At 33.1% G+C, this 27,622-nt stretch overlaps 1 protein-coding gene across 1 annotated transcript in view; it reads left to right on the top strand.

The window, feature by feature from the left end:
* Positions 1-1,214: 1,214 nt before the first annotated feature.
* The window catches only part of LOC144970691 (protein inturned-like), an 82,191-nt gene continuing 55,783 nt past the window's right edge, over positions 1,215-27,622 (top strand). Inside the window, exons 1-2 of the mRNA XM_078910591.1 lie at positions 1,215-1,589; positions 22,695-23,208. Coding sequence (XP_078766717.1) covers positions 23,129-23,208 — 80 coding nt within the window. The 5' untranslated portion in view covers positions 1,215-1,589; positions 22,695-23,128. The remainder of the gene's footprint in view (positions 1,590-22,694; positions 23,209-27,622) is intronic.

Raw genomic sequence — 27,622 nt, 5'->3', positions numbered from 1 at the left:
GACACGTTATAATCATTAATATTTCTGTACAATAATAATTCAATATCACCTACCCCAGTCTGATAACTCTTAAAGAATTGATGATTCCGAAGTATATAAAGAATTTTAGAAATGTTTTTGTGTATTTCAATTTCATCTTTCTCATCATGAGCGACTTCTTAGCCCTTCAGGGATAAGAGGCGGAATGAATTATGTTAAAGACTTAAGTCTTATAATTTTGTTATCGTTTTTCTCCAAGAAAAGCCTCTACTAATCGGTATTGCGAGGAAGAAGAATAACGGAAGGAAGACAGAGAGAAGAAAAGGGAGAATGAGAGATAGAATGATAGATAAAACAATCCGGGGAGGGGAGAAAGAGGAGAAAGGTAAGACCATCGGTGATATAGTCAAGGAGAGTGAATAAAAAACACCAAACGATAGGAATAATAGTGAATAGTGTTCACTTCAGACAAGGAGTGGGTCAAGTTCATGACATTATTATTATTATTATTATTATTATTATTATTATTATTATTATTATTATTATTATTATTATTATTATTATTATTATTCATTCATTCATTCATTCATTCATTCATTCATACATTCATTCATTCATACATTTATTCATTCATTGATGTATTCACTCAGGTATTTATTTATTCATTCATTCATTTAAAAATAATAATATGCGTTTAAGCAGACTAAAACTTTTTAGCTGTTCAACTTATGAGTTAGCGAGCAAAATCATAATATTTTGAATGTCTTACACGGCGACGAAATTAAAAAATAAATTAATGCTTCTGTATTCTCTGTAGTATATATATATATATATATATATATATATATATATATATATATATATATATATATATATATATATATATATATATATATATATATATAATATATATATAAATATATATATATATATATATATATACATATATATACATATATATATATATATATATATATATATATATATATATATATATATATATATATATATATATATATATATATATATATATACTGTACCTACTACTACGCCCGACCCACGGGGCCGCTCATTACGCGACATAACGTTCAGGTCCGCACTCTCGCTCGCTCCCTCTTTCGCCCGCCATTCCCGCCCCGCCTGCCTCTCCCACCACCACCACCACCACCACCGCTTCGCCACCACCGCCGCGCCGCCACCACCGCCATCTATCACTGTACCACTCATTGACTGTTATTATCGGTGACTTGCGAGTGACGATTTCCTTCCAAACTTCAAACAGTTGATCAGTGCTGTCTGTGACAGGTGAAAAAATATTTCATGAATAACAAAAAGCGTAAGTAAGAATTTTAGAAGGAAATAAAAAAAGATTTCACTCGCACCTGCGATTGCAAAAGAGTTTTATACTGTAACACGGATGATCGTTTGAATTATTCACTGGACTTATTTCTTTTTCAAATCCAGTTTTTGCCGGTAATTTATTGTTTATTTATATCGTGTCCTTCTGGACTTCTAACGTGAATTTCTGTTATTGTGTATTATGTGTGATTCTTTATGGATATAATATTACTCATAAATGCTGAAAAAGAGATTTATTGACACTTCAATAGGTAAATATATTATCTTTAATCAATTTTGAAATTATTTTCGATGGTTTTTATTTAATTTTTGTTTTCTTACTTTATTTATTTATTTATTTATTTATTTATTTATTTATTTATTTATTTATTTATTTATTTATTTATATTTTAAATTTATTTATTTATTTTTGTTTTTATTCTAAAGTTTTCGTTTGTTTGTTTTTTTTGTTTTTGTTTTTTGTTGTTGTTTTTTTTTGTTTCGTTGTTTTTGTTCTTGTTTTGTTTTTCGTTTTGTTTATTGTTACTGTTTTCTTGGTGTTTGTTTTTTCTTGTTTTTTTCTGGGTTCTTATTTTTTAGTTTATTTTAGTTTTTAACATTTATTTTATTCTCATTTTTGTAGGCCTATTGTTTTTTTGTTTTTTTTTGTTGTTTTTTTTTATGTTATTTTTTCTTCTACATTCATTGATCCGTTCGATTAACCATTCATTCAGTCGTCCTCTGTACTTACTTGTGTTTGTTATCAAATGTGTATTTGATGACTTAGTTTTGAACTGATTTAAACTTAGTTATCTTCTCATTCATTTACATTAAATTTATATGTAAGGTTGTTGTTTGTATTTGATTCTTTGGGTATTTATTTTTCAATTAATTTACTGATTTATATTATTTTTAAAAATTATTTATTCAACTGACTGTTTAATATTAAGTCTATTACTCCTTTTTGTTTTTTGGTCAAAATTGAGATAAAATCGCTTTAAAAAAGAAAGAAAGAAAGAAAGAACAAAATACCAAACACGAAACGATTCTGGCTTTAATTCTTTCTTCAGCCAAAACAACAACAACAACAAATAATAATAATAATAATAATAATAATAATAAAATAATAATAATAATAATAATAATAATAATAATAATAATAATAATAATAATAATAATAATAATAATGATAATAATAATAATAATAATAATAATAATAATAATAATAATAATAATAATAATAATAATAATAATAATAATAATAATAATGAAAATAATAATATAATAATAATAATAATAATAATAATAATAATAATAATAATAATAATAATAATAATAATAATAATAATATAATAATAATAATAATAATAATAATAATAACAATAATAATAATAATAATTTAATATTATTTTTTTCAATTTGCTTTTGTTTCTTGTTGTTGTTGTTGTTGAAGAAGAAGAAGAAGAAGAAGAAGAAGAAGAAGAAGAAGAAGAAGAAGAAGAAGAAGAAGAAGAAGAAGAAGAAGAAGAAGAGAGGAAGAAGGGTATTGATCCCGAAATTTCTGTGTAAAGTAGTTTGTTATGATATATAATCATCTGTTTTATTCAATTTTAAAGATCTGAACAAGTGTGTATGAAATGTACCAGACAAAGCAAGAAAGAAAAATACGAGAAAAAAAATTTAAATCCCAAAAAATCAGTCGACCTCGACTGGAGATGGAACCTCAGACTTTCTGATTATCGGTCAGACGTGCTATCATCCGAGGTAGATTGATACTTTGGGATGTTTTGTGTCTTGTATTTTTCTTTCTTGCTTTGTCTGGCACCTTTCATACACACTTGTTCAGATCTTTATCTTACATCAGTGCCTGATCCCTAGTTTCTACTACTCAATGTTATACGTCACAATTTACGGCCCATCTCTTCTATCAGCTTAATATTCACTTTGGAAACAGAGCGGCTGCCCCTTAGTCCATAGTTTTGTAATTCATATCCGTGTCATAAGGATAGATGGGTTCGAATCTTCGTGCAAATATTGACAGGTCTGAGAATCGGACGCAATTATGGGCTTGTTTTAACATTGTTGTAATGGAGAATATTTCACGTTGGCTTGAGGGTATTTCCATGACAACAATGGGTTATCAGACCTGCACATAAGTACACGTCGATTGGAATCCGTCTCCATTTTATCCTAGACTCTCGTTTTATTCTTTCATTTATTTACTTTGACAATTATTTCATCATTCAATATATCCATTAATTCTTTCATTCTTTCGTTATTCACACACACACACACACACACACACACACACACATACACACACACACACATAAACACAAAACACTACCGTTTACTATTTCGTTCATTTTTTTCTTTCTTTCAACCATTCCGTCCGTCTATTCTTTAATCACTCACGAAAAAAAAATACCAGCCCACCGTTTAAGATTTCATTCAGTTATATTTATCTCCAGTCTTGTCGATTATTTATTCTAAATGCAATCTATTTTTTTTTTAGATACGGAAGGCAGTCGACTTTAATTAACAACGTTTACGTGATGATTTCACCTTTTTATTTTTGTTGCCAGTACGCAAAAGACATCTTTGTCACCTATCGTCTCAAAATGGTATTTTATCGGGGTGGACCGTAAACAACGTGATTATATTTACAGGTCTGATAACCGAACGCATAATATCGATCTCGTTTTAATATTGTTATAACGGACAATATTTTGCGTTGTTGGTTTGGGAGTATTTCGATTAAAACAATGAACCCATTACAACCGGGTTATCAGACCTGAAAATAAGTATACGTCGACCTTACAGTTTAGAACTCAATTTTAAGATTTTCTTATATATAGAGGGTTAGAAGAAGAAGAAAAAAAAAAACTCTGGAAAAAAGTTAGACCCTGTTTCAATACGCGAAGCAAAAATCAGAAACATTCTAAAATTTATAAGCAACAGGAATAAGACGTGAATCTTAATAGTTGCCTGATTTAAATAAAAACTCTCCAGTGTTTAAGTAACTATGCCGGTTATACAAAAGTCTTTCATTCAAAATTCCGGATATCACAAGTTTCAAAACGTGCGTCTTATTTTTAGCAGTGTGGGAAGTTGCCTGGTCATGTTGAAGTAACAAATATGGTTGTTCGCATAAGTTTAGAATTTGTTGTTTTGTTTGTTTGTCTGTTTTTCTAACACGGTTATATAATTTTCAACACAAAGCAAAAATCACACCCGATTTATTTTTACAGATTAATGGCATTAAATGAGTCGTGAGAAGGTACAGGGTTCAAGTTCCGTTCTGAGCGGCGCAAACTTAATTCCTTGGAAAAATGCGGTTTACTCATATTCTCTCACCTTACTCAGGTGTCAAATGAGTACCTGGTGGTCAACGGCGTTTTGAGCATTTTTAGTGGATATTACTCTATATAAAAGCTGGAGCTTGAGTTATGTATGTTTGTTTTTTGTTTTTGGTTGTTATTGTTTTTTGTTGTTTTGTTTTTTTTTGTTTTTTTTTTTTGTGGGGGGGGGGGGGGGGGGTTGGGGTTTTTTTGTGGGGGTTTTTGTGTGTGTGTGTGGAGGGGGGGGGGGTCTTTGTTTTCTTTCTCATTTTCTTTTTTTTCTGTTGTTTGAAATGTTATTATTGCTTTTGTTGTTGATGACAAGCTGAGGACAAGCTTGGACACCTGTTGTGTCAGTTACTTCCTTCAGCGGGTCAAACATACATGTCGCAAACTGTCAAATTAAATTAGATAATATACATAATTAACTCAATCAAAATTTGACAGATTGACAAAATGTCTAGGCCTGTGTCTTGAAAGGTCAATTTAACCTGAACATGTTTTTAAATTATTTTCTCATGTCAATAAAATATTGCGAATCAACTCGTTTATAACGTTGCGATTTGCGAATAACAACCCCCAAAAAATCCAGATTCTTGAATGGGTTAATTTTAGAAGCATAGAAATTAATCGAATTATAGATTAGACTCGTGAAAGAAACCGAAACATTATTTCAAAACAATCTGTCACTGCCGTTGTTTCGTTGTTTCATTCTTTCGTAGTTTTGAAGTGGGGTTGTTGAGAATAATGTTTATTGTTGAAGAGTGTCATAAGAGGGACACAATTGAAATGGAAAAATTAAATAAGAAGGAGCTTAATATCGTCTAAAATAAAAAAAAATAATAAAAAAATCAGAACAAACGAACCACACAAAACGATAAACTAGCATTGCCGTTAACTGAAAAAACACATTTTTCCTAATTTTTCATTTTGACCAGAAAAGTTTTACTTCAAAGTTTAAATCTATCGTTTAAAATGGTCTTCACTTTGTGAAAAAGTCTAAAATATGACTATTTAAAGAATTGGGGGGCATTGATAGGTTAACATTGTAAGTCAAAGTTTCCTGGCCAAATATGAAAACAATGTGTTTTTTCAGAGTATGGCAGACAGTGGGCAAAACATTTTGTGTGTTGTGTTGACATTCGTGGCATTGCTATTAGGTGGAGTTGCCACCCCTTTAATTACACGTTTTAGCCGGCGCATCTAAATGTCTCATTCCTAAACTTCAATCTCCGGTCATAAACCTTGAGTCTTCTCTCGTGTACAACGTAACAATTCTATATGTTACACTCACACACATACACACTCACATACACACAAGGAAACAAACAAACAAACACACACACGCACACACACATACATACACACACACACACACATTTTATGTCCATGTGTGTACTTGTTTCTTGATATTGTTTTTAGGTTGAAATTGAAATTAATTTTTTAAACTTTTGTTTTTAAAGAGTTGATTTCAGGGTAATAACATTCCGGGAAAACTTTCTCGAAATCCAAACCGAATAACCCAATCTTAAGCCGTAGCGCAGCGCCGTAAATTGAACAATGTAGGCGTCCTTGGGTTTCTTGCTCAGTGACTTTTTTACGTCTCTCGTGCACTAAACCATGTTATTATCCGAGATGGTTATTATGTTTTATCTTTTTCCCCCCGCTTCACGTTTATCAACGGTATTCTACTGTGTTGTCACATTCAATGTCTTTATCATTTATTATCCCCAAACATTTTTGACTCACCTTCATAATCCGGTATTTTGTCATGGTAAAACTAGAAGCTGAAAAACGTATAGTAAGTTTTGATTTTGAAATGTTATTTGAATTTGAATAGATACACGTGCCTCCATTGAGAACAACGAAACTAATTCCGTAAACTACTTTAGTATTACATTTGGAAATTTCAACCCATTATCATGTTTAAATTTAATTTTCAAAATCGGGTCCGCCTCCATTTAATACCGATTAGAGGCGGTCTGGACACATAGTTTATTTCACCCGTTGCTACATAAATAAACAATCTATAAAACAAAATGGCCGTCGCTAATGACGGCACGACCCCAAAGGCAATCAATTAGTCACGGAACTCTTTTCATAACATCCGATGTTTTTACGGCCTCTGTAGTTAAAGAGTTAACCCTTTGAAGGTTAAGCTAGTTTCCAAAATTCAAATTCCCCTCTGGTCAGTTTCCTACACACTAAATTGTTTTTTTACAAAGAGAGTCATGACAGCCCAGAAAAGACTCAGATCAAGCCTGAGACGAATCATGATAAAATGTAAAAAGATGATGTCAATTTAGACTAATATTAACTCCTGCCGTTAAAGAGTTAAAAAAAAATTATTTCATGAAATTCAAAGAAATGCCATCCCTTAGCTTTACTTTAGTGTGAATCATAAATTGAAGTAGAAGAGAGAAAACCAGTTATAACGATAACCCAACTCGTTTATATCGACGTCACTTTTATTGACAGTTTTGATACATCGACACAGTAATAAATCGACATCGCTCAAAATAATATATCGGCATCGCTTCTCATTGGAAATAAGTAACCCATCGTCTCAAAACAATGTTATGCCTGATTTGTTAAATTGTTGAAAATTGAATATGAAATAAAAAGTATGAAATTTATATAAAGTTTATATGTTAAATTAAGAATATATGACAAGATCATTTATCAAAGAGCTAAAATTTGATACGATATCTGACATTTTTGGCTTTAAATTCACTTCATTCAACAACTTGATCTTACCAGCGTAATACCGATCAAGCGACGGGTTACATTTTTCATTTATATCATTTGCAGTTGACACATCTCCCTCACGACATCGGTAAACTAACTATAATTACAGCAACATCGATATTTTATTCGGAGAGGAGGGAGCTATAAATATCTTATATAATACGTTTCTTTTCTTTTAAAGCGCTATAGGGGGGCTATTCCAATGGAGCATGCAATGTCTCTGCCACTTCATTAACTCTTTATTAAAGAAAGTCCGCTTTGAAAGACGAGAAACAAAAGATGTACAGTCACATTTGTACAAGTTTATGAAAACAGGTGTAAGTAATTTCAACAAAAGCTCAAAAGCTTCAAGAAAAATGCACCACGGCAGGAGAGCTCAAAGAGTCAAACGGTTTTCGTCATGCGAGAAATCATGCCGATCATAATTTCATGGGGTCATTACTTTTTCTTCTTCCCGGTTTCCAATTCAATTGCAGACGTGAAACAAAATTCCTAACCATTAAAAAGCTGTAGAATTGATTTTCTTTTATTTTTTTTTTTTATTTTTTTTTATATTTTTTTTTTGTATCCGTTTCTATTTTGATTTTTACTTTTTATTTTGAATTTTTTCATTATTTTTTTTTTTTTTTGGCTTTTCGTAATCCACTTGAGAAGATTAGGTGTAGGCAACATTTTGTGGTTTGATAGCTTTTGTGACGTATGCCGCTTGTTTTTAAGGGGTTTGTGTGTGTGTGTGTGTGTGTGTGTGTGTGTGTGTGCGTGTGTAAGATATTCACGTCATATTCAAGAAATGCATTGTTGCCCAGTTCATTTAACTTTTATTAGCAACCCAACGATTGTATAACTTAAAGATTATGAAGAAATCCTACAGAAGTGTAAGATTCCCGGCTTGTGTAACGCTAGACGTAGAGTTATAATTGTTTGGTACGTTTTTTGAAAGATATATTATGGGGTCCTGTTTGCTTATTGGAAGAGGTCTCGCCTAACAACTAACGAGACCTGCATACGCCCCTGGTTCAGTTTAGACGTTTTCTTATCCCCAATGTATCTAGCAACGACTGGGTAGCTGGGTCTAATACATCAGGCGTAAAGTACTTTGTGCTACACAAACGTTCTATTCAATGAATATGAAGTAATTGTTACCGATCGATTAGTGCTACAGAAATCGGGATAAAGTCCCGCTCTATGGCCTCTATGCATCTGGAGGACTACTGTACTACAGTATACTCAAGATGTACTCTCCACGGACCTATTTCTAAAGCATCAAAGACTTTATTGATGAAACAGATTGGACAGAAGTGGGAGGGATGCAGGTGACGAGTCGCCTATCCAGTAAGTGCAGTCTTTGTTTTGGAACAAACCATTTAATCAACAGATGTGCGGTTGGAATTGCAGTTATCAGTCAAGTAGGACTTGTACAACCAGTTAACTGCCATACTCCGGGGGAAAAAAAACTCGTATTCAAATAATTTGGCCAGAAAGCTCGTCCTTCAAATATCGATCGATTAAAATGACCCTCATCTTAGTAAAAACTTTCAAACCTGGGACTTCGCGTAGTCCCAGGTTTGAGAGTTTTTGCCAAGATAAGGGTCATTTAAATCGATCGATATTTGAAGGACGAAGTTTCTGGCCAAAATTTTGGATATGAGCTTTGCCAAAGTCCGACAGTTAACAGGTTAAAAGAAAAAAGAGACATTTCTTATCATAGAAGTTAAAGGGAAAAATATTCTTTATAAACAAAAGGGCAATTTAGGAAGGTTGATGGCAATGATAACGATGTCTTTGTTTTGGAGTCCCATAAAACATCAAATCAACAGATGTGCTGTTGGAATTGCCCACTTGCCTCCGATTGATGTTTCGGAAATTACTAAGCATTAACCTTGAATAAATAAACTTGTAATTATTACTTTTTCACTGATCAAGGGATAGAATCAGGTAACAAACACATTTCCTCTATACAAAAATCCATCTTATTTATACAATTATGCAACCCCGTATATAAACCTGATATGCCATATTATTTACTTGTGACGTGAGTTATTACACTAACGAAAAGCATATCACTCGTGAGTCATAGTTTCTTCACCAAAATTTTCTAATTTGAATTTTTAATATAAAAACGTGTATTTCGTCTGAACACAACCACTGCTATAAACCTTGTTTCCCATTAAATTAATGTTCGATTTTGCCAATGAGGATTCAAATTTGAATATTATTTAACACAAAAACTTGTTGTGTTTCTTCTAAACACAACCCCAACTATAAACTTTGTTTTCCATTAAATTTATGTTCGATTTTGCCAATAGGGAACAAAAGTGTGATGTCAACAACAAAAAAAACTGGTTCCAATCTCATTGGAAGTGGAAAACCACTCTTCCGGAGGATACATACCTTGTGTAATTTATCTTCTAGTTTTAGATTGATTGCATCTTATTTTTGAGTCTAAGTATATGCTGCATACTCTTTTAGGTTCCTTAATCTGCCTAAAATATTTAAAAAATAGTTATGCCACCATATGATTCAATAAGAAACCTATTCATTTTTAGTCCCTCGAAGAACTGATTGTATACACACTTCCAAGGACTTTGGAACCGGAAAAGTAGGTGTGATGTCACGACATTACTTCCCTTTTGTCAATCAAGTTGTGGGTTATCAGGTTCATGCAGATGGTCACAGATTATATCATCAATGAGAGAAAAAGGTCAACTTCTGACAAGAACCACCAGCTGTCAACCTATAATTTTAGGAACATACAATAGATTTGTCCAACAAGATGTTCAACGATGTCTTTTTAGAGTGCAAAACTTATAATCATAAATTCCTTTTTAAGTGGAGATAATATAGTTGTAGTGTTAAAGTTGTTTCAGCGCTTTAAATTGCTTCTTTCCTATCGTATAATGGCCGCACTCTTACGTACACGATGTATCATTACGCAAAAAAAAAAGGCTGCATTCAATTGAAGCCAACAAATAATGCTTAATGGGCATCTCGTATAATATATCCATCGGGCAAACGTACCTCATAAACTGCCGTACTTTGTTTTTTTTTTTTTTTTTTTTAATTTAAAAAAAAATTAATTCTTTTTTTTTTCTATTTTGGCCGGAAAACTCGTCCTCCAAATATCGATCGATTAAAATGACTCACATCTTGGAGAGAAAAATAAAAAAAATCTCAAATCTGGAACTTTGGAAAGTCCCAGGAATGAGAGCTTGAGAAAAGATGAGAGCCATTTTAATCGATCGATATTTGAAGGACAAATTTTCTGGCCAAAATATGAAATATGTGTTTATTCATAGTACGGCAGTAAACCCCCATGTTTAATTATACAGTATACCCTCACCTGAATATAATGCTTTAAACAATGTTAGATATCTATATCTATACTGCCGTATTCTGGAAAACCCCATATTTAAAAGTGTGGCCAGAAATCTGGTCCTTCAGATATCGATCAATTTAAATGACCCTTATCTTGGCAAAAACTGTCAAACCTGGGGCTTCGCGAAGTCCCAGGTTTGAGAGTTTTTGCCAAGATGAGGGTCATTTAAATCGATCGATTTTTGAAGGACGAGTTTTCTGGCCAAATTTTCAATTATGGGTTTTTCCAGAGTACGGCAGTATAGATGTTTACCGCTTATTCATCACCAGTATGAAATCCACTTTTCTTTTTGCTTACAGGAAAACTAAAAAAGAAATTAAGCCTTTAACTGCGTGAAAATTATATTATATTCCATTTACGTATTTAGTTATATTATCTGCATAGTTAGGAAAATAACTTTTCTGAGTTTCTTTAATTTCAGACAACTCAAAAATGAAATTAACCGCTTTACTGCGATATTGGTTCTTTGTCCAAATCATATATTTTTTCTGCTACTTATTTGGTTATATTCTGTATTGTTGTACACTGACAAAACACCTATTTTTCATTTTGACCTGTTCAAAAATATTCTAACAATAAGTTAATTAATATGACTCACAACTCCAATCAAATTCTTAAACAAGAGTCTTCAAAGTGCCTTAAAACTTTAAGTCAAAGTGAGTTACTACACTAATAGTAGAACGTGCGGACTGTGCAAAGAGTATTTATTGTTTTCGTTGTTGGCTGAAGAAGGGTTTTGAGCATGAAATGTACCTTTTTAAAAAATGTTATTCTGACTTTGTGTTTGTTTGTTTGTTTGTTTTTTTTTGTTGTTTTTGGGGTTTTTTGGGGTTTTGTTTTTGTTTGTTTGTTTGTTTTCTTTTAAGGTGGGGGGGAGGGGGGGGGTGGAGAAAGGGGTTGGCATTTTTTCATTATTAGTAGTTTTGTTGGAAGGTTGGGGGAGGGGGAGGGGCGGGGTCATGGTGTATTGGTCATCTGTGTTCCATACGTTTTAAAGTGTAAACCTTACCTTCATCATCAACAAAGCAATTATAATAGAGATCGGAGCTCGAGACAGATTATAGCATTGTCACTGATCTGTTAGTAAAAAAGAAACCGTGAGAAATGAAGACCGTCGTCCGGTTGGAGTAAATTATAACCCTGCTGATAAAGGGCCTCACACAAAATACACAGAGCATGTCGCTTGTTTGTCCTTGACAAACATCAATCAGGAAAATGTTCAGAAACATGCTAATTACCAATATACTGCTATACTCGGAAGAAGAAAACAAAATCCAACATATTATGGCCAGAAAATTCGCCCTTCAAATATCGATCAATTAAAACGACCCTCATCTTGGTGGAAACTCACAAAAAATGGGATATTGCGAAGTTACATGTTTGAGAGGGGGTTATTTTGTTTGTTTTTTGTTTTTTTTTTTTTTGCCAAGATGAGGGTCATTTTAACATCTCGTTATAAAAAGGACGAGTTTTCTGACCAAAATTTTAAATGCACGTATTTTTTAAAAAAAATATAAATAAATAAATATTTTAACTTAAGAAATCAAAGATTATCATCGCTTTGAGCTGGGCGTGTTTGTTTGTTGTTTTTTTTTGTGTTTTTTTTTTTGGTGGGTTTTTTTTTTTTTGTTTTAAAAATATTTTTAATTATTTGCATTTAATATGCTCCCCTCCCACTCTTGATACGAGCAAATAATGTTATAAAGAAGGCGTAGTGATAGGTTTGTATTGACAGAACTAGAGGGAGGAGATTGTGTGTAAAATATTATTAAAAGTGGAGGTGTTGTTTAAAATTTGAGACAATTTGATTTTTGATTGCTTCTTTTCTTCTTATCGCAGTTGCATTCTTCCGCGGATTTTCTTTTTTTTTTTTTTGTATTCATACGCCAATGCAGCGTTTAATAGACATAACAATGTAATCCGTTAGAATTTGTTTGCGGTCTATATATAATTTATTGCCACAAAAACCATGTCTTTTGTTAATCTTCAAAGGTTTCAATCATTAAGAATTTCAATAATCTGTTAATTAAAATATATGATAAACCTTGAGAATCTTTTGATCAATTAAATATCACCGCTACCTCAATGTAGGAGGCGTGTTTCTATTACTCTTTTTTGTTTAATTCTTGAAAACGAGCAAATAATAAACCAGACCAAAGAGCATGTCCGTTGTTTGCATTTATCGCAAAACAAATAATGTTAAATCAGTTCCAGAAAACAGTTCTTTGTTGATGATAAATCTTAAAGATTAATAAATTTATTCAATTAGAGATGAGAGTATTGTGATAGAGGGATTGTTTCCCCTCCAGTCTTTGAGTTGAATAAAGCTGGATGTTTGGTTTTATTGTGGTTTTTTTTTTTTTAACAACAAAAAAAAAACTTGAACTTTTATATAAAGCAATATCCACTAAATGTGCTCAATGGATCCCTGACCGACAGCAACCCATAACATGTAGAACGAGACATGACGCCTGTTAGGCGATATTACAATTTTTATGCTAATTATTATCGCTATTGAAGCACCAATTTATTACAAAGGATATCAAATGTTACTGTGATGTGAATAATGGAGATAGAATCATATTATACATTGTACCGGAGACGAGGGGTTAGAAAATGTATGTAGGTACCTGGTACCCACACCTACCTATAATGATTTTTTTATGAAACACTCGCGGTATAACGATTCTTTGTATAATTATTGAGAAATGGTCGAGTGAAAGTTTTGAGTGCTAGAGTTCCATATTATAAAACATTACGCCGGCACTCTTTTGCTTGATCAAACGCCAAAAGCCCTTGCTAATCCGACGGCAAAGAAGAAAAAATCTATTATTCGGTAAGATAGAAACCCTGGCATTGGACGGTAGTTTGTTGACGCAGTATCCGATTGCCAATGCAGAAGGTAAGCAGCAGACGACCGCGAAGTGCACTCTTCACTTTGTGGAGGACAATAATGACACAGGAAAAGGAATTGTAGAACACAATGAGATCAAACATTATAAGGATCCCATTTTGGACATTTTTGAAGTCTTTGGCACCGAAAAAATATTTTAGCATACGGTACTGTTGCTGTTTTTAGTTTCGTTTTGTTTTGTTTTTTGTTGTTTTTGGGTGTTTTTTTTGTTTGTTTGTTTGTTTATGTGTGTGTGTGTGTGTGTGGTTTTTGTTTGTTTTTGTTTTGTTCGGGTTTTTGAATTTGTTTTGTTTTTGTTGGTTTTTTTTAGTTGCGTTTTCTGTTTGATTGTTTGTTTCTTTGTTGTTGTTTTTTGTTTTTTATTTTTGTTTTGTTTTTGTTTTTGTTGTTTTTTGTTTGTTTTTGTTTGTTTGTTTTGTTGTTGGTTTTTTGGGGGTTTTTTTTTCTCTTTGTTTGGTAAGGGTTTTTCTCATTTTATGTTATTTTTTATTTGATTTTAACGCATTATGGCTACACGTTTAAGACACGACTTAGCACAAAAACTAGTTTTCCTGTAGTCTCCGATTAAAATGCAAATGATATCGTAACGTTTCAAAAGGCATCTTATTGAAATTTCTTGTGATGTTGGAAAGCGAATAATATAATAAAGATCTATTCAAATATGACATATATTTTTACATAAATAATATGACAAATGTAAATTTGGCAACAAAAATGAAAGAAAAAAAGGGGGGGGGGGGGGAAGAAAAGGAAAGAAGAGAAAGGAAAAGACAGAATTGACATTCACTGATATTATTATGTGATTTTTTTTTTTTGGTTTCTTTTCCAAAAAATAAAAAAAGGAAAGAAAAGAAAGAAAATAGAAAAAAAACAACTATCTGACAATCCTGAGCAGTAAGAAAGTGATCACAAAGTGCATTCTCCGATTTGTGATGACAATGAAGGCACATGAAAGGGAGAAAAAGATCTAAAAATGAGATCAAACAGTGTCACAAAAAAAAAGAAGAAACACTCCCGGGGTGCCAAACAGTGCTAGGTACCCATTTGTAAACCTTAAGTGTTAAGGGGACAAACGGTGTGATATGTCGGTTTGTTGTCAGTTAAACCTTTCAATGCCAGTTCTAAAGGAATGAAAGAATACCCCCCCCCCCTCCCTTTTCCCCTCGACAAATATCCCCCCCCCCCCCCCCCCGCTCCGACTTACTTCCCTACCCCCGCTTCCCCTAAAAAAAAAATAATTTAAAAAGCAAATAAGATTATGTGCGAACTTGAATATTTGAATAAAATGTAAGTAAACAAACTGTTAGCTACACGCCATTGAAATTAAACAACGCGACTGAAACCTTTCAAATGTAAATTCCTACATTTATTGAAAAAGTAAAATACAAAAATGAATATAACAGCTTCAGTAAAGAACAAAATACCAATCGCGACACGTTTCGGGTTCAAACCCCTTCTTCAGCAAACAACAAAAAACAAAACAATAAAGACATAATATATACATTACTGAATTCCAGATAGACGACAGAGATAATTAGTAGGTCTTTTTCTTGGTTTTGTTGTTGTTGCTGTTTGTTTGTTTACTTATATATTTGCTGCAGATCATACCGTTTTCATATTTTTAAAAAGGAGACCCGGCTTCATCAAAGCTGTTACTGCTCTCCAATTGAAGATATTATATTATAGCAAGTTTTGATGAAGTAAGATTAGAGTAAAACCAAGCGTTTAAAGAAATGGCGATGCAGCAATGCCTTTTAGTTGAACAAATTTGTAAAGAATTAATAATGTAAGCATATTGATCGATGATCTCTCTCTCTCTCTCTCTCTTTCTCTCTCTCTCTCTCTCTCTCTCTCACACACACACACACACACACACTCTCTCTCTCCCACACACACACACACACTCTCTCTCTCTCTCTCTCTCTCTCTCTCTCTCTCTCTCTCTCTCTCTCTCTCTCTCCACTTCAAAGAGCACTCGGCTGCATGCAAATGGATTTGGTTCAATTCGTCATTTCGATATTTTTGCTATCTGACTACCTGTTCACTAAGTGTCAATTGGGTTGCTCGCTTTTATATTGATGCTATGCGTTTAGTTTTTTGTTTTGTTTTTTTTTAGTTCATAACATTCGCCAGTAAACAAATTGAGCTTTGAGCTTTACATAGCGCAATATCCACTAAATGTGCTCAAAGCGCTTTACAAGGGGTCCCTGGTCAACAGGAACATTTAACATGTAGGACGGGACATGACGCATGTTAGGCGATATTACAATTTTTCGGACAAAGACAACGCTGTTAACGGCCAGGTACTCATTTTACACCTGAGTACGGTGAGAGAATGTGAGTAAAGAGCCTTTTCCAAGGACTCAACTATGCACCGAGCGCGAGGCTCGAACCCAAGACCTTCCGACCCGAAAGCGAGTGTCATACCACTAGACCACATAGCCGCACAAATGTTTTGCTGTCCGCTTAATGTTTCAGAAATCAGTATAGACTATTATTGATCCATTGGTCGAGGGGCTCTAACAGACTTTTGTGTCTACACCGGAATATCGTCATACAAAATTTCGTTTGACAGAGGAAACTTGAAAATCTTACGCTTGCCACTAAGCAAACAGTTCCATTCAAATTTGAGAAAATGGTTTAAAATACACCGGGGCCCATTAGTCCCATTCATTACATCCGGTAGGACTATTTTTAGTGGTCGGTCTGCCTTTTCTGTGTGTACACCGGAATATCGTCACGCCGTAGATGTTTGGTGGGCGCCATTCGTCATTAATAGTAGTGTGTACCTGTGATCCATATTAAACATGTAATGCATGCAGTAATTGTTCTGACCTCATCTGAAATAAAGCAACACGTTTTTAATTAGTTCGGCCAGAAAACGCATTCTTTAAGTATCAATCGATTAAAATTAACTTCATCTTGACCGACGTGCACTTGTTTGCAGGTCTGATAACCCAATTCCTTATGGACTCATTGTTGTAACGGAAGTATTAAAAAAAAATGACGCAAAATATTGTCCATTACAACAATGCTAAACTCGGCCCATAAGTCGGTTCAGATGTCAAACTTCGTATATTATGTACACGTCGATCTTGGCCAAATCTCTCAAGCCTGGTACTTCAAGGAAGTCCAAGGTTTGAGACATTTTAAACGATAAATATTTGAAGGACAAGTATTGTTTGTTTTTGTTTTTTGTTTTGTTTATTTATTTATTTTTGTTGTTTTTTTTTTTTTGTTTTTTTTTTTTTTTTGTTGTTGTTGTTTGTTTTTTTTTTTTTTTTTTTTTTTTTTTTTTTGGGGGGGGGGGGGGGGGGGGGGTGTTAGAGTACGACAATTTTGTGGCTTAATATTCTCACTGTGTGGTCAATTCTTTTGTACAGAAAGCGAAGTCTTTTTCAATGAGTCTGGTGCTGTGCTCCGGGTAATTATAATGATGTGACTTATGACTGACGTCATAAACACTATCATATTACGAGGATCGACCGTTCTGAGCTAGTACACAATAGGGTTATAGATAAGTAGTACCTTTAAATGGGACATAATTCAGCTGGCCTCGTTTTGGTATTTGTGACATTTCATCTCAAAACGGTATTATGTTAGGTTTACCAATCCCCCCCCCCCCCCCCCCCCCCGAAAAAAAATTGATTTTAAAGTCTCAAGTGGTCAGAAATGTGAGACATTGACTGTTGTAATTATAATGATGGGACTTATGTCTGACGGCATCAAGATATCACATTATGAATCATTATGTAGACCGTTCTAAGCTTGACCACGGGGTTATAGTTAAGTATTACCGTAAAAAGGGACCTAATTCAGCTTGCCTTGTTTTGGTATTTGTGATATGTCTCAAAACGGTATTATGTTTAGCTTGTCATGTCCTGGTGACATTTCATCTCAAAACGGTATTATTCCGGAGTGAATCAATTTCCATTGAATTGAATTCAAGTTTCAAGTAGCCTGGAAGGTGATATTTTAATTATTGTAATTATGATGATGATGGTGGGGGGGGGGGGGGGGTCCCGATCGCTCAGTTGGTAGAGCACTTGTTTCACACGCATTGCCTAGTGAGTTATTTTTTAATGAGCTTTAATATAGCGCAATATCCACTAAATGTGCTCAAAGTGCTTTACAATGGGTCCCTGACGAACAGCAACACGTAACATTTAGAATGAAACATGACACCTGTTAGGCGATAGTACATTTTTTTGTGTGACAGAGACAACGCTGTCAACAGCCAGTACTCATTTTACACCTGAGTACGGTGAGAGATTATGAGTAAAGAGCCTTTTCCAGGGACTCAACTATGCGCCGAGCGAGGCTCGAACCCAGGATCTTCCGATTCGAAAGCGAGTGTCATACCACAAGACCACATAGCCGCATTAGTATTGCTCAAGGAAACAAATGGCCCTTTTGCCAACTTGAAAATGTAAAAATTCGTAATTTTTAGGAGATTAAAATCGTAGTCTCTATAGTTATCTTTAAAAGTCAACAATTTACCCTCTCAAGGATAGGCATGGCATATCTGGTATTGTATACAATTCACGACCGGCATTCTTTTTGTATGTGGTCGCTGCCTTGTATTTTAACGTAATTTGTTGGTCAGTGTCCGGCTATGAGTTTAGGAAAGGTGCGCATTAACTCAGATTTCATTATGATATAGACTAAGGAAGAGAAATGGCTGAGTTGGCATTGCATTGTATTTCCATCCAGGAGACTCGTGTTAGAGCCCATCTGTCGGCATCTCGTTTTTCTTCTTTTTTAATTTTTTTTTCGTAAGCAAGAAACTTAGCGTTTATTGCTCACTTTGCGGCGCTGCACAAAAGCTGATTAACGCTTGGATTATCTCGGTCTTTTTTTTCCAATAATAACTTTAATCATCTCCACTTGATTGTGTTCTAGTTTCTTTTATGAAATCCTGTGGCGATGGAGTAAATTCGGTTAAGTAATCTTTTACATAAGACCGGTTGTGTCAAATATCGTAGACTTGAAAAGTGATTGAATAACCTGTCTTTCTTTTTTCTTTTTGTTTAAATGAAGACTGCATCCCCTGTGATGCATGGAAATTTTTGTTTAAAACATAAGTGTTTTAAACTTGTGTCTATGAAAATGGCCCATATTTCTCACTTTTATATATAAGTTATCTAAAAAAAAATCTATCATATTTTATTTATTCAACACTTTAACAATTTTATATTGAAAGGCCACGTGACAATGGCTCCATTAGTACACTACTATATTATTATTGATAATGAGTCTCTTTTAAAACACTTCCCCTCCCCCTCTTTCACGACTAACACCTTTCAATTATTGCACCTCTTCTCCGGATCTGTTTTGTATTTCCTTTTTTTTTATTATTCTGTTACGAAATTATCCAACAATGAATTGAATTTGTCTGCGTAATCTTTGACAAAAAGGCGGAGTTATGTCATATTATCGCATGTAGCGCGGACTTATAAGTTATTATAATATACTTTTTTCTTTTAGGACCAAAATAGATAACATAAAGAATAGGTGCCGCCCGTTGTAATGCACAGAATAAAAGAGCAACCATCAACGTTATATCTTTTAAACAATATTGCAATTATTTCTTCGTTTTATTTTTATTGTTTGCTTTGACAATTGGTAGCAAGTGTAAATTAACCCAGTAAATGCAAGATTGGATTTCAATCTAGACATTATTTTCATAATCATTTCTTTTGTCATGACTGCGCCATATATCTATATATTATACGGTGCTGACTATTTCATGAATCTTTAATCGTGTATTTTTCAACGCTATTAAGCTATTTATATCCCCTTTTAATGAAGAATGAAGAGTGGATGGACCCCTGTGTCGCAATTGGTAAAATCTCACCGGTAAATAATGGCTAGATGTAAGTATTTTAATAGAATAAGGGCGCTCAAAAAAAATGAAAGAAGAAGAAGAAAAAGAAAAGAACTAAAGGAGCAATGAATGATCAGGTTTTTTTGGTGACCTGTTTTCACTAAAGAAGTCATAATATAATAGAACAGTTATAACTCAATCATTATAAAATCCCATTTTACACACACACACACACACACACACAAAAGACACACACGCACTCACACACACACACACGCACACATAGACACACACACACGCACACACACACACACACACACACACACACAAACCAAACGGCAAAAGGGCTATTCGACGCATGATCAGAGGATTGTTTCGAACTTTAAAAGAGAAAAAAATGGAGCGTGAAAATATTCTCTTTAGATCCCTTTATTTCTGTCGGGTCCATATTGGAATGAATTTGGAGAGGTACGGAGAATCGGAAAACGATGACATCAAAAATATAATCGAGTTTACTAATTGACCGGAAAAACGGTACACAATCGATTCGCTTTGTGATTGAGTGGGGTTTTGGTTGAGTTTGAGTTGATATTTTGACAATAATAATTTGGTCGATACTTTGGTAGGTCACGAGGTCAATGTGCTACTTTTATTGAGGATAATCGATAATAGTAATAGCTTGTACATACAAAGTACAACCTTTCTATGAAAAGGAAAAGAAAAACACATTTTAACAAAGTTGGCCAGAAAACTCGCGTACTCGATATTCGTGTCGATCAACGAAAACTCACAAGCCTAAGATTTCCTTGAAGACTTCCATAAAGTTCCAGGTTGTAGATTTTTTGATAAGATGAGGGTCATTTTATTCGATTGATATTTGAAAGACGAGTTTTCTCACCAAGATTATGTAAATGTGTTTAGTCGTAGTACGGCAGTATGGTTTATATATATGGTGTTATAAGCGGTCGAGTATCATAAGTGCCCGTCAATAAATCATTAAAATAACCGTGACGTACATACTTCCGATTCCATATTATGTAGACATCTTTTCAAAAATGTCGTCAAATAGGCCAAGTTGCCAAACGTGATTAATCGTCTCAAAACGGTATTATGTCGAGAGTGAGCGAGATGCTTAACATTAAATTTTGAGCTTAATTTATAAAATCCGATTTACAATAAACGCTTTAATATACACGAATGTTTGGGTTTTTTTCCTTTGTTTGTTTGCTTTTCTTTTGAATTTCAAAACATTATAAATGTCACTAAGCTCATGATTTTAACTTCTAAACTCACTTTTCTTTATCTAGCACATTATGTTGGATTTTTAAAAGTGAAAGAGTACAATATTTAATAACTTAGCGACTTATTATGACAAAGTTGTGCAAACTATACCATACATTAAATTGTATAAATTTGTCCATCACGAGGTTGACTTGGATACTTCTGATTTTTTTTTTCTTTTCATTTTTGAGTGTACAAATTACAAGAGAAAACCGCTTTAAAATCTTTATACAGAAACAAAAATATCATAACAAGATATTTTTTTAACTAACAGAATTGTAAAACCTTGGAACTGTATCAAGTGTGAAAAGAAAAATGCTTCTTATGTAGACAGATTCAAAATAACGCTTGGTAAAAAAAATCAATTCCCAAATTTATGATTAAATTGAAATACACGTGGTATTCAAAGGTCAGTTGGCCGAAATAACCCTTTGCATGATAGTAGCATCGTGCAAATCCTCTAGCGTTTTGTTTGGTGTCAAATTTTCCTGTTCTATGCCTTCGTTTTAACTATGTATAACAACTCAGTGAGTAAAAGTACTGCTTTATTCAAATAATACATTTTTGAACGTACATATGATCTGAGTTGTTGTTTGTTTGTTTGTTTTTTGTTGTTGTTGCTGTTGTTGTTTTGTTGTTTTGGGGTTTTTTAAGGTTTTTTTTTTGTTTTGTTGTTTTTTTCTTTTTTACATCCCGACATAATACCGAGTGTTTTGGAGATGGCTTGTCATATATTATTCCAGATGTAAACATTCCTCTGTTATTCAAAGTTAGTTTGATATCTAAACCATACTTTATTTATTTCTTTAAGAAGATCACAACATTGACAATAATATTTTGACAAGCGTTAAACGGATTCCATTGTATTTCAAAACTTATTATGGCATATGTTACATCAGCATTGGAAGTTCTCAGAAAAGCAATGTCTACAACAACAAAAAACCTTGACAAGAGTTATAGAGAATCTATTGTAATTCTAAACCTATCTGATATCTCAGGAAAACCCCGATGTCTCGCCAAGAGTGGAATCTTTTGTCACTGACATGGCAAATCATTTATTATCAGATCAAATATCTCCTCCGCCTTCAATGCGAATTGTTGTTGTTTTGCCTATCGCACGGACCAATCTACATGAACTAAGAGACATATGATATACCGTGCTATGGTTTATATTATAGAATTGATTTGTTTTGTATAACTCGCTTTTTCTTGTTTTGCACGCATCAAAAAGCTTTTGTGTCCTCGGAGAAATACGACACGGTTTGCTATTTGTTAAACCAATTATCGCTAATAATTAACATTCTATCAATCATGGGATAACGTGTGTTGATACAGAGATAAAAAACGATAGCGGAACTCGTTTGATCTCTTCGTAGATTTTGCATATCGACGAATTATCATGGATTTAATCACTTCGCTTTTTTGGACAATTCAATTGTCGTATTGTTGCAAGGTCAATGTTTATTGCTTGAAAACGAAACGGCTGGTTGAATTTGACATTGTGTTTTATGAACATGGATCATGCCAATTGGCCGTTATAACGAACCTTATTACAAAAACATCGCCTTTTTTATCGTTTTAATAATGAATTAATGTTAGGATGACACAATATTTCGAATCATGTAATTAACATATTTTAAGATAAACTTGATCAATGATTCAAGGTCTTTCTCATTAAAATTTTTTCACATACATAGAAACTGTTGACACTGCATTGACACTGAAAAAAAAAATAATCTGCCATTCTCTAAAAAAATCACATTGGCGTAAGGAGCGTCAATCATATTTTAATTGAGTGTATTTATTGGAACAACAACAAAAAGGCACTCCACCCTCACTCGTAGCATGACATTCATTAATCACTAATCTTTTTTTTTCTTCTCCTTTCAGACAAGAATTCCCGGATATAGATATCCTATTCCGATTGGTCAAGGAAGTGATTTGAAGGAGGGGCTGACCACATCAAAGAAAAGTCCAACTGAGGCGATAATACTGCCAATAATGATTTAGTTCACCATCCCTTATTTACTCAGTATATTCCTTTTCTCGAATCGTCGTCTACCTTGAGTTGTGTTATGGATAATCCTAACTTCTTGTGAGAAAATTACCTGGGATAAATCAACATATTATTACTATCTGTTCAGATTGTTTTAACTGCGCATGCATGCATCGATAAATCTTATGGAATTACTTTTCTGACAACGTATTGATTACCCATCTTCATCACAAATGATAGATCACGCCACTGCTATAATATTATTTCCCATAAACAACATGCTACGGAGAGCTACGCACTCGTGACCTCTGCCCCCTCTGACGTCACAATGTTCGGACTTAAGACCCCGATCGCTCAGAGCGAAAAGACAGATGAATTTGACAGTATCAGCGCCATCCTGTCACAAAGGTATGTCTTTGTTCTTACTCTAGATACACTCGACAGAATGGTTGTCGGGGATTTTTGTTTTTGTAATTTTTGACTTACTGACTTGACTTATTCCCATCTTTCCTAGTGGAAAATATGGTCATATAAAGTATTCCGTCAGAGCCAGAATACCGATGGAGTCAGAGTTTACCCTAAATTCTATGTTTTTAAACGGCCCATAGACAAAGGGACGAATTGCTAGCTATCCTTTGGATCCATCTATCTGATTATACATCTATCTATCTATCTATCTATCTATCTATCTATCCATCTATCTATATATCTATCCATCTATATATCTATCTATCTATGAATCTATCTATCTATCTATCTATCTATCTATCTATCTATCTATCTATCTATCCATCTATCTATCTATCTATCTATCTGTCTGTTAGCCGTCGTACCAATCTATTTATACGGCAATCGTTACTCCTATTTTCTCTTTTATAATACAACGTCCAACAGCAATCATAATTCCATATCCAACCGAATATCCTAGACCCTCATACTCTCGTATATACATAATCTTTGGATACTTAATACGATTTAAATGATATTATAAAACTCCATACAACGGTTAACCGAAATAATGCTCCATTGAAACCCCCATCCAACTTTCTTTTTTTTTTTTTTTCTGTTGTTGTTGTTGGTGGTGGTGGTGGTGGTGGTTTTGTACTGATTGATATAGTATTAATGTTTTTAAAAAGAACAAAACCAAAACAAACAACAACAACAACAACAACAAAAACAACAACAACAAGAAAAACAACCAAAAACCAGTAAACAAATAAATTCTCTACATCCTTCTGTGACCATTAGTCAGAATTGCATTATTTCTAAAGATCCCAAACGCAACATGGACGACCCCGTTTGTTTGTTTGTTTTTTTCCAAGTCGACAAACACATCAACATAATACTCGACATTTGATAATAATAATAGAAAACATTTTGGAAACGTTTCTATCCTTACAAATCCCCACATTATGTAGTTCTGACCCCAGCTAATACCAAACATAACAAATCTAAGACTGAGTCAGCCAGTTAGTCTATCAATAGACTAAAAATACTAGAAAATCTCGGCCCTTGGGTATATAATATGTCAGATTATAGCAAAGGAGACAATGGAAATGACTGATTTTATCGGTAAAATAGGAACCAGTGCTCGGTCATTAATTTCGTATTACACAACCCAGAGAGCAATTGCAAAAGACTGGATTCGGCAGTTAAGCCGGGCGGGCTCGGCTTAATAGTCACTCTCGTTTGCTCCGCGGCTGACGATGACCTGTTGTGTTGTGCTTTGGGTTTTTTTTTTATTTATTTATTTTGTGTGTTTTTTATGAGCATCCGGTTCCGTAGTCATGCTCTGATTGGTTAGGTGTACTTCTACGTAAATGACATTAGACCTAAATCAGATGTACAAAATAAATAAATGAATAAATAAATAAATAAATAAATAAATAAATAAATAAATAAATAAATAAATAAATAAATAAATATTAATTGCCAGCAAGAACTGCTAAGTTTTCATTGAATCCGATTCTATCAAACAAAAAAGTCATTTCTATCTTATATTATCATTATCATTATAATTTTCGTTCACGCCCTTCCCACCATCTTAGCCATAAAACATAAAATACGAATCATGTTAGGATTTTCGCTTTCCATTTAACGCTCAACTCCAAGCCGAGTTCGTTGAGCCCATTTAATGCCATCAAATAATATGTGAAGCGATAGGAATTAAAAAGTAAGGCGAGTTAACCCTTTGTGTGCGGACTTCAATTTCAATCTAACCTTATAGCTCATGACAGCAGTTAATATGTCACCCATTGCCCCAAACCGGTAATATATCTTGATGAAACACATGCCAAAAGTGCATTTTGAAATGAACTTATTGAAAATATGAAATTAAAATCTTAGCTTTTTACAGATAAATCAGTTACCCTTTTTTTTTTCTCAAAATGCATAGTGTAATGTTGACTTTATTTTGATTTTTTTTTTTTTTTTGGACACTAGACTGACATTTTCAATTACCTACCCCGACATAATACGGTTTGAGACGATGAGTTACATATCTCACATTTTTCACACACAGAGCAGAAAGAGTGAGTTTCCACAGTTATTGAATGTACTCTTCAAGGATTAAAACGTCATGGTTTTATGTTTAAACCAAATGAATTATATATATATATATATATATATATATATATATATATATATATATATATATATATATATAAAATTATATTGTAAATTTAATATATATATATATATATATATGTATATATATATATATAATTATATTGTAAATTTAAAGTATATATATATATATATATATATATATATATATATATATATATATATAGTGTGTGTGTGTGTGTGTGTGTGTGTGTGTGTGTGAGTTGGGGGGGGGGGTCTGATAACTCGGTGATAGAATATTCCCCTAACAATTAAAGGAATCGTTGTTAATCCGAAGTGCAGTCGAGATATTTATCACGATTTTCTTGTCAATCCAGCTGTGATTGACAAGTAGCTGTTAGAACTTGCGATGGACTAGCGTCCTACCCAAAGGGTAGCAAACAACTATTTCCAATAACTCGATGATAGAGTATTTCCTGCACATTCAAAGGAACCGTTGTTCATCCGGAGTGCAGTCGATATTTTTTATCATGATTTCCCTTTCAACCCAAATGTGAATGGGTATCTAACTCTGTTAGATCTGGAGGAGAGTACATCACGATAGACAAACCAAATGGTAGCAAGCAATTGTTGTTTTAACGCTACAGAAATCGGAGTAAACTCCAGCTTCCAAGGCACTATGACTTTAAAATACTGTATATTTATTTCAGCATTATTAAGTGTCGGCATTCGAAGGGTTAAACCAACACCTTATAAAATCCACAGCAACATCAATGAAACTCCATTCATAAATGTTATGAAGCATGCTTCTTCTTCTTCTTCTTCTTCCCTGTTGAAACAAATTACACACCAGTACGCTTTATTTATGACAGTGAATCATTTTGTAAACAGTTAATGGTCCGTAAAAGAATTCGCAATGACTTGGGCTGGTTTGAAAAAGACAACTATCAAAATATAAGCAGACATAAAATTATGTGAAAACTGGACCCCCCAAAAAATCGCTCAAGTAATTTTTCAAAAACAAAGTGTCTACCCTCAATTAATCTCACTCTTGAAATCAAAACATTTTTAAGGCCAGAACAAAGTTTCGTTTCGGTGCATATTGCTCTAGGCTCTTTAAAACCTTGTTATTCTCTGGGCGCAGCTAGGTTAACCATATATAATAATATCGATGATCCGCGGATCAAACCTCTGAAGTCTCGGTTTTCACGATCGACGGATCAAAACTCTGAAGTCTACATTCGGGCTTTGCGCACCATGTTTTATTTAATTTTGGCAGATCAGACCTCTGATGCCCAAATTAAAATTTTTGCGATATGCTCCATTCGAGTTTAGTCTAAATTCATTAGAAAATAATTTTTCAAAATATTATAATCTTGTTATGATTGTATTTTATTATTGTTTATTTATCATTGTTGCTATTATTATTATTATTATTAATATTATTATTATCATTATTATTATTATTATTATTATTATTATTATTATTATTATTATTATTATTATTATTATTATTATTATTATTATCATTATTATTATTATTATTATCATTATTATTATTATCATCATCATTATTATTATTATCATCATCATCATTATCATTATTATAATCATTATCATGATTATTATTATTATTATTATTATTTATTATTATTATTATTATTATTATTATTATTATTATTATTATTATTTATTATTATTATTATTATTATTACCAGCATCATTATTATAGTTATCCGTAATAAGGACAAGATAACCCTTTCAGTTTTGCTAATTACCCATAAAGATCGGAATGTTTATGGCGATTCGAGTTCTTTGATATCATAGACTACTGAAATGGCTCCATTGAATGAATTACTAGGGGAAGATCATGATAATCAGACTTGATCGAATTAATGTCTTGAAATTTTGTCCTTAGTGACTCTGCAATTAGCCTTTTAAATAACGATTATTCGCGTTCCAGATATGCTTACATACGTTTGTGTTACCCCCTTTTATTTATTTATTTGTTTATTTAATTTTTGATTTTATTTAGTTTTGTTGTTTTTTTGTTAGTGATTTTTTTAATTTTCTAAGTAGATTCTCAAGAACGTAAGCTCTATGACGTCATAAATTCTTGTAATTCTTGCGGTAAGCGATTTTTTTAAATGCATAAATCTCGTATGGACTTACAAATAAAAAAAAATCACTTTTATATAGCGCGTTTCGGTTTTCAGTACAATATGAGAAGCATTTATATAACGCAATGTCCACTAAA

This window comes from Berghia stephanieae, chromosome 4, assembly GCF_034508935.2.
Source record: "Berghia stephanieae isolate SIO BIC M18660-M18661 chromosome 4, UCSD_Bste_1.3, whole genome shotgun sequence".
Classification (NCBI taxonomy): domain Eukaryota; kingdom Metazoa; phylum Mollusca; class Gastropoda; order Nudibranchia; family Aeolidiidae; genus Berghia; species Berghia stephanieae.
Note: the sequence above shows the minus strand (reverse complement) of the source record. Positions and strands in the feature narration are given on the sequence as shown.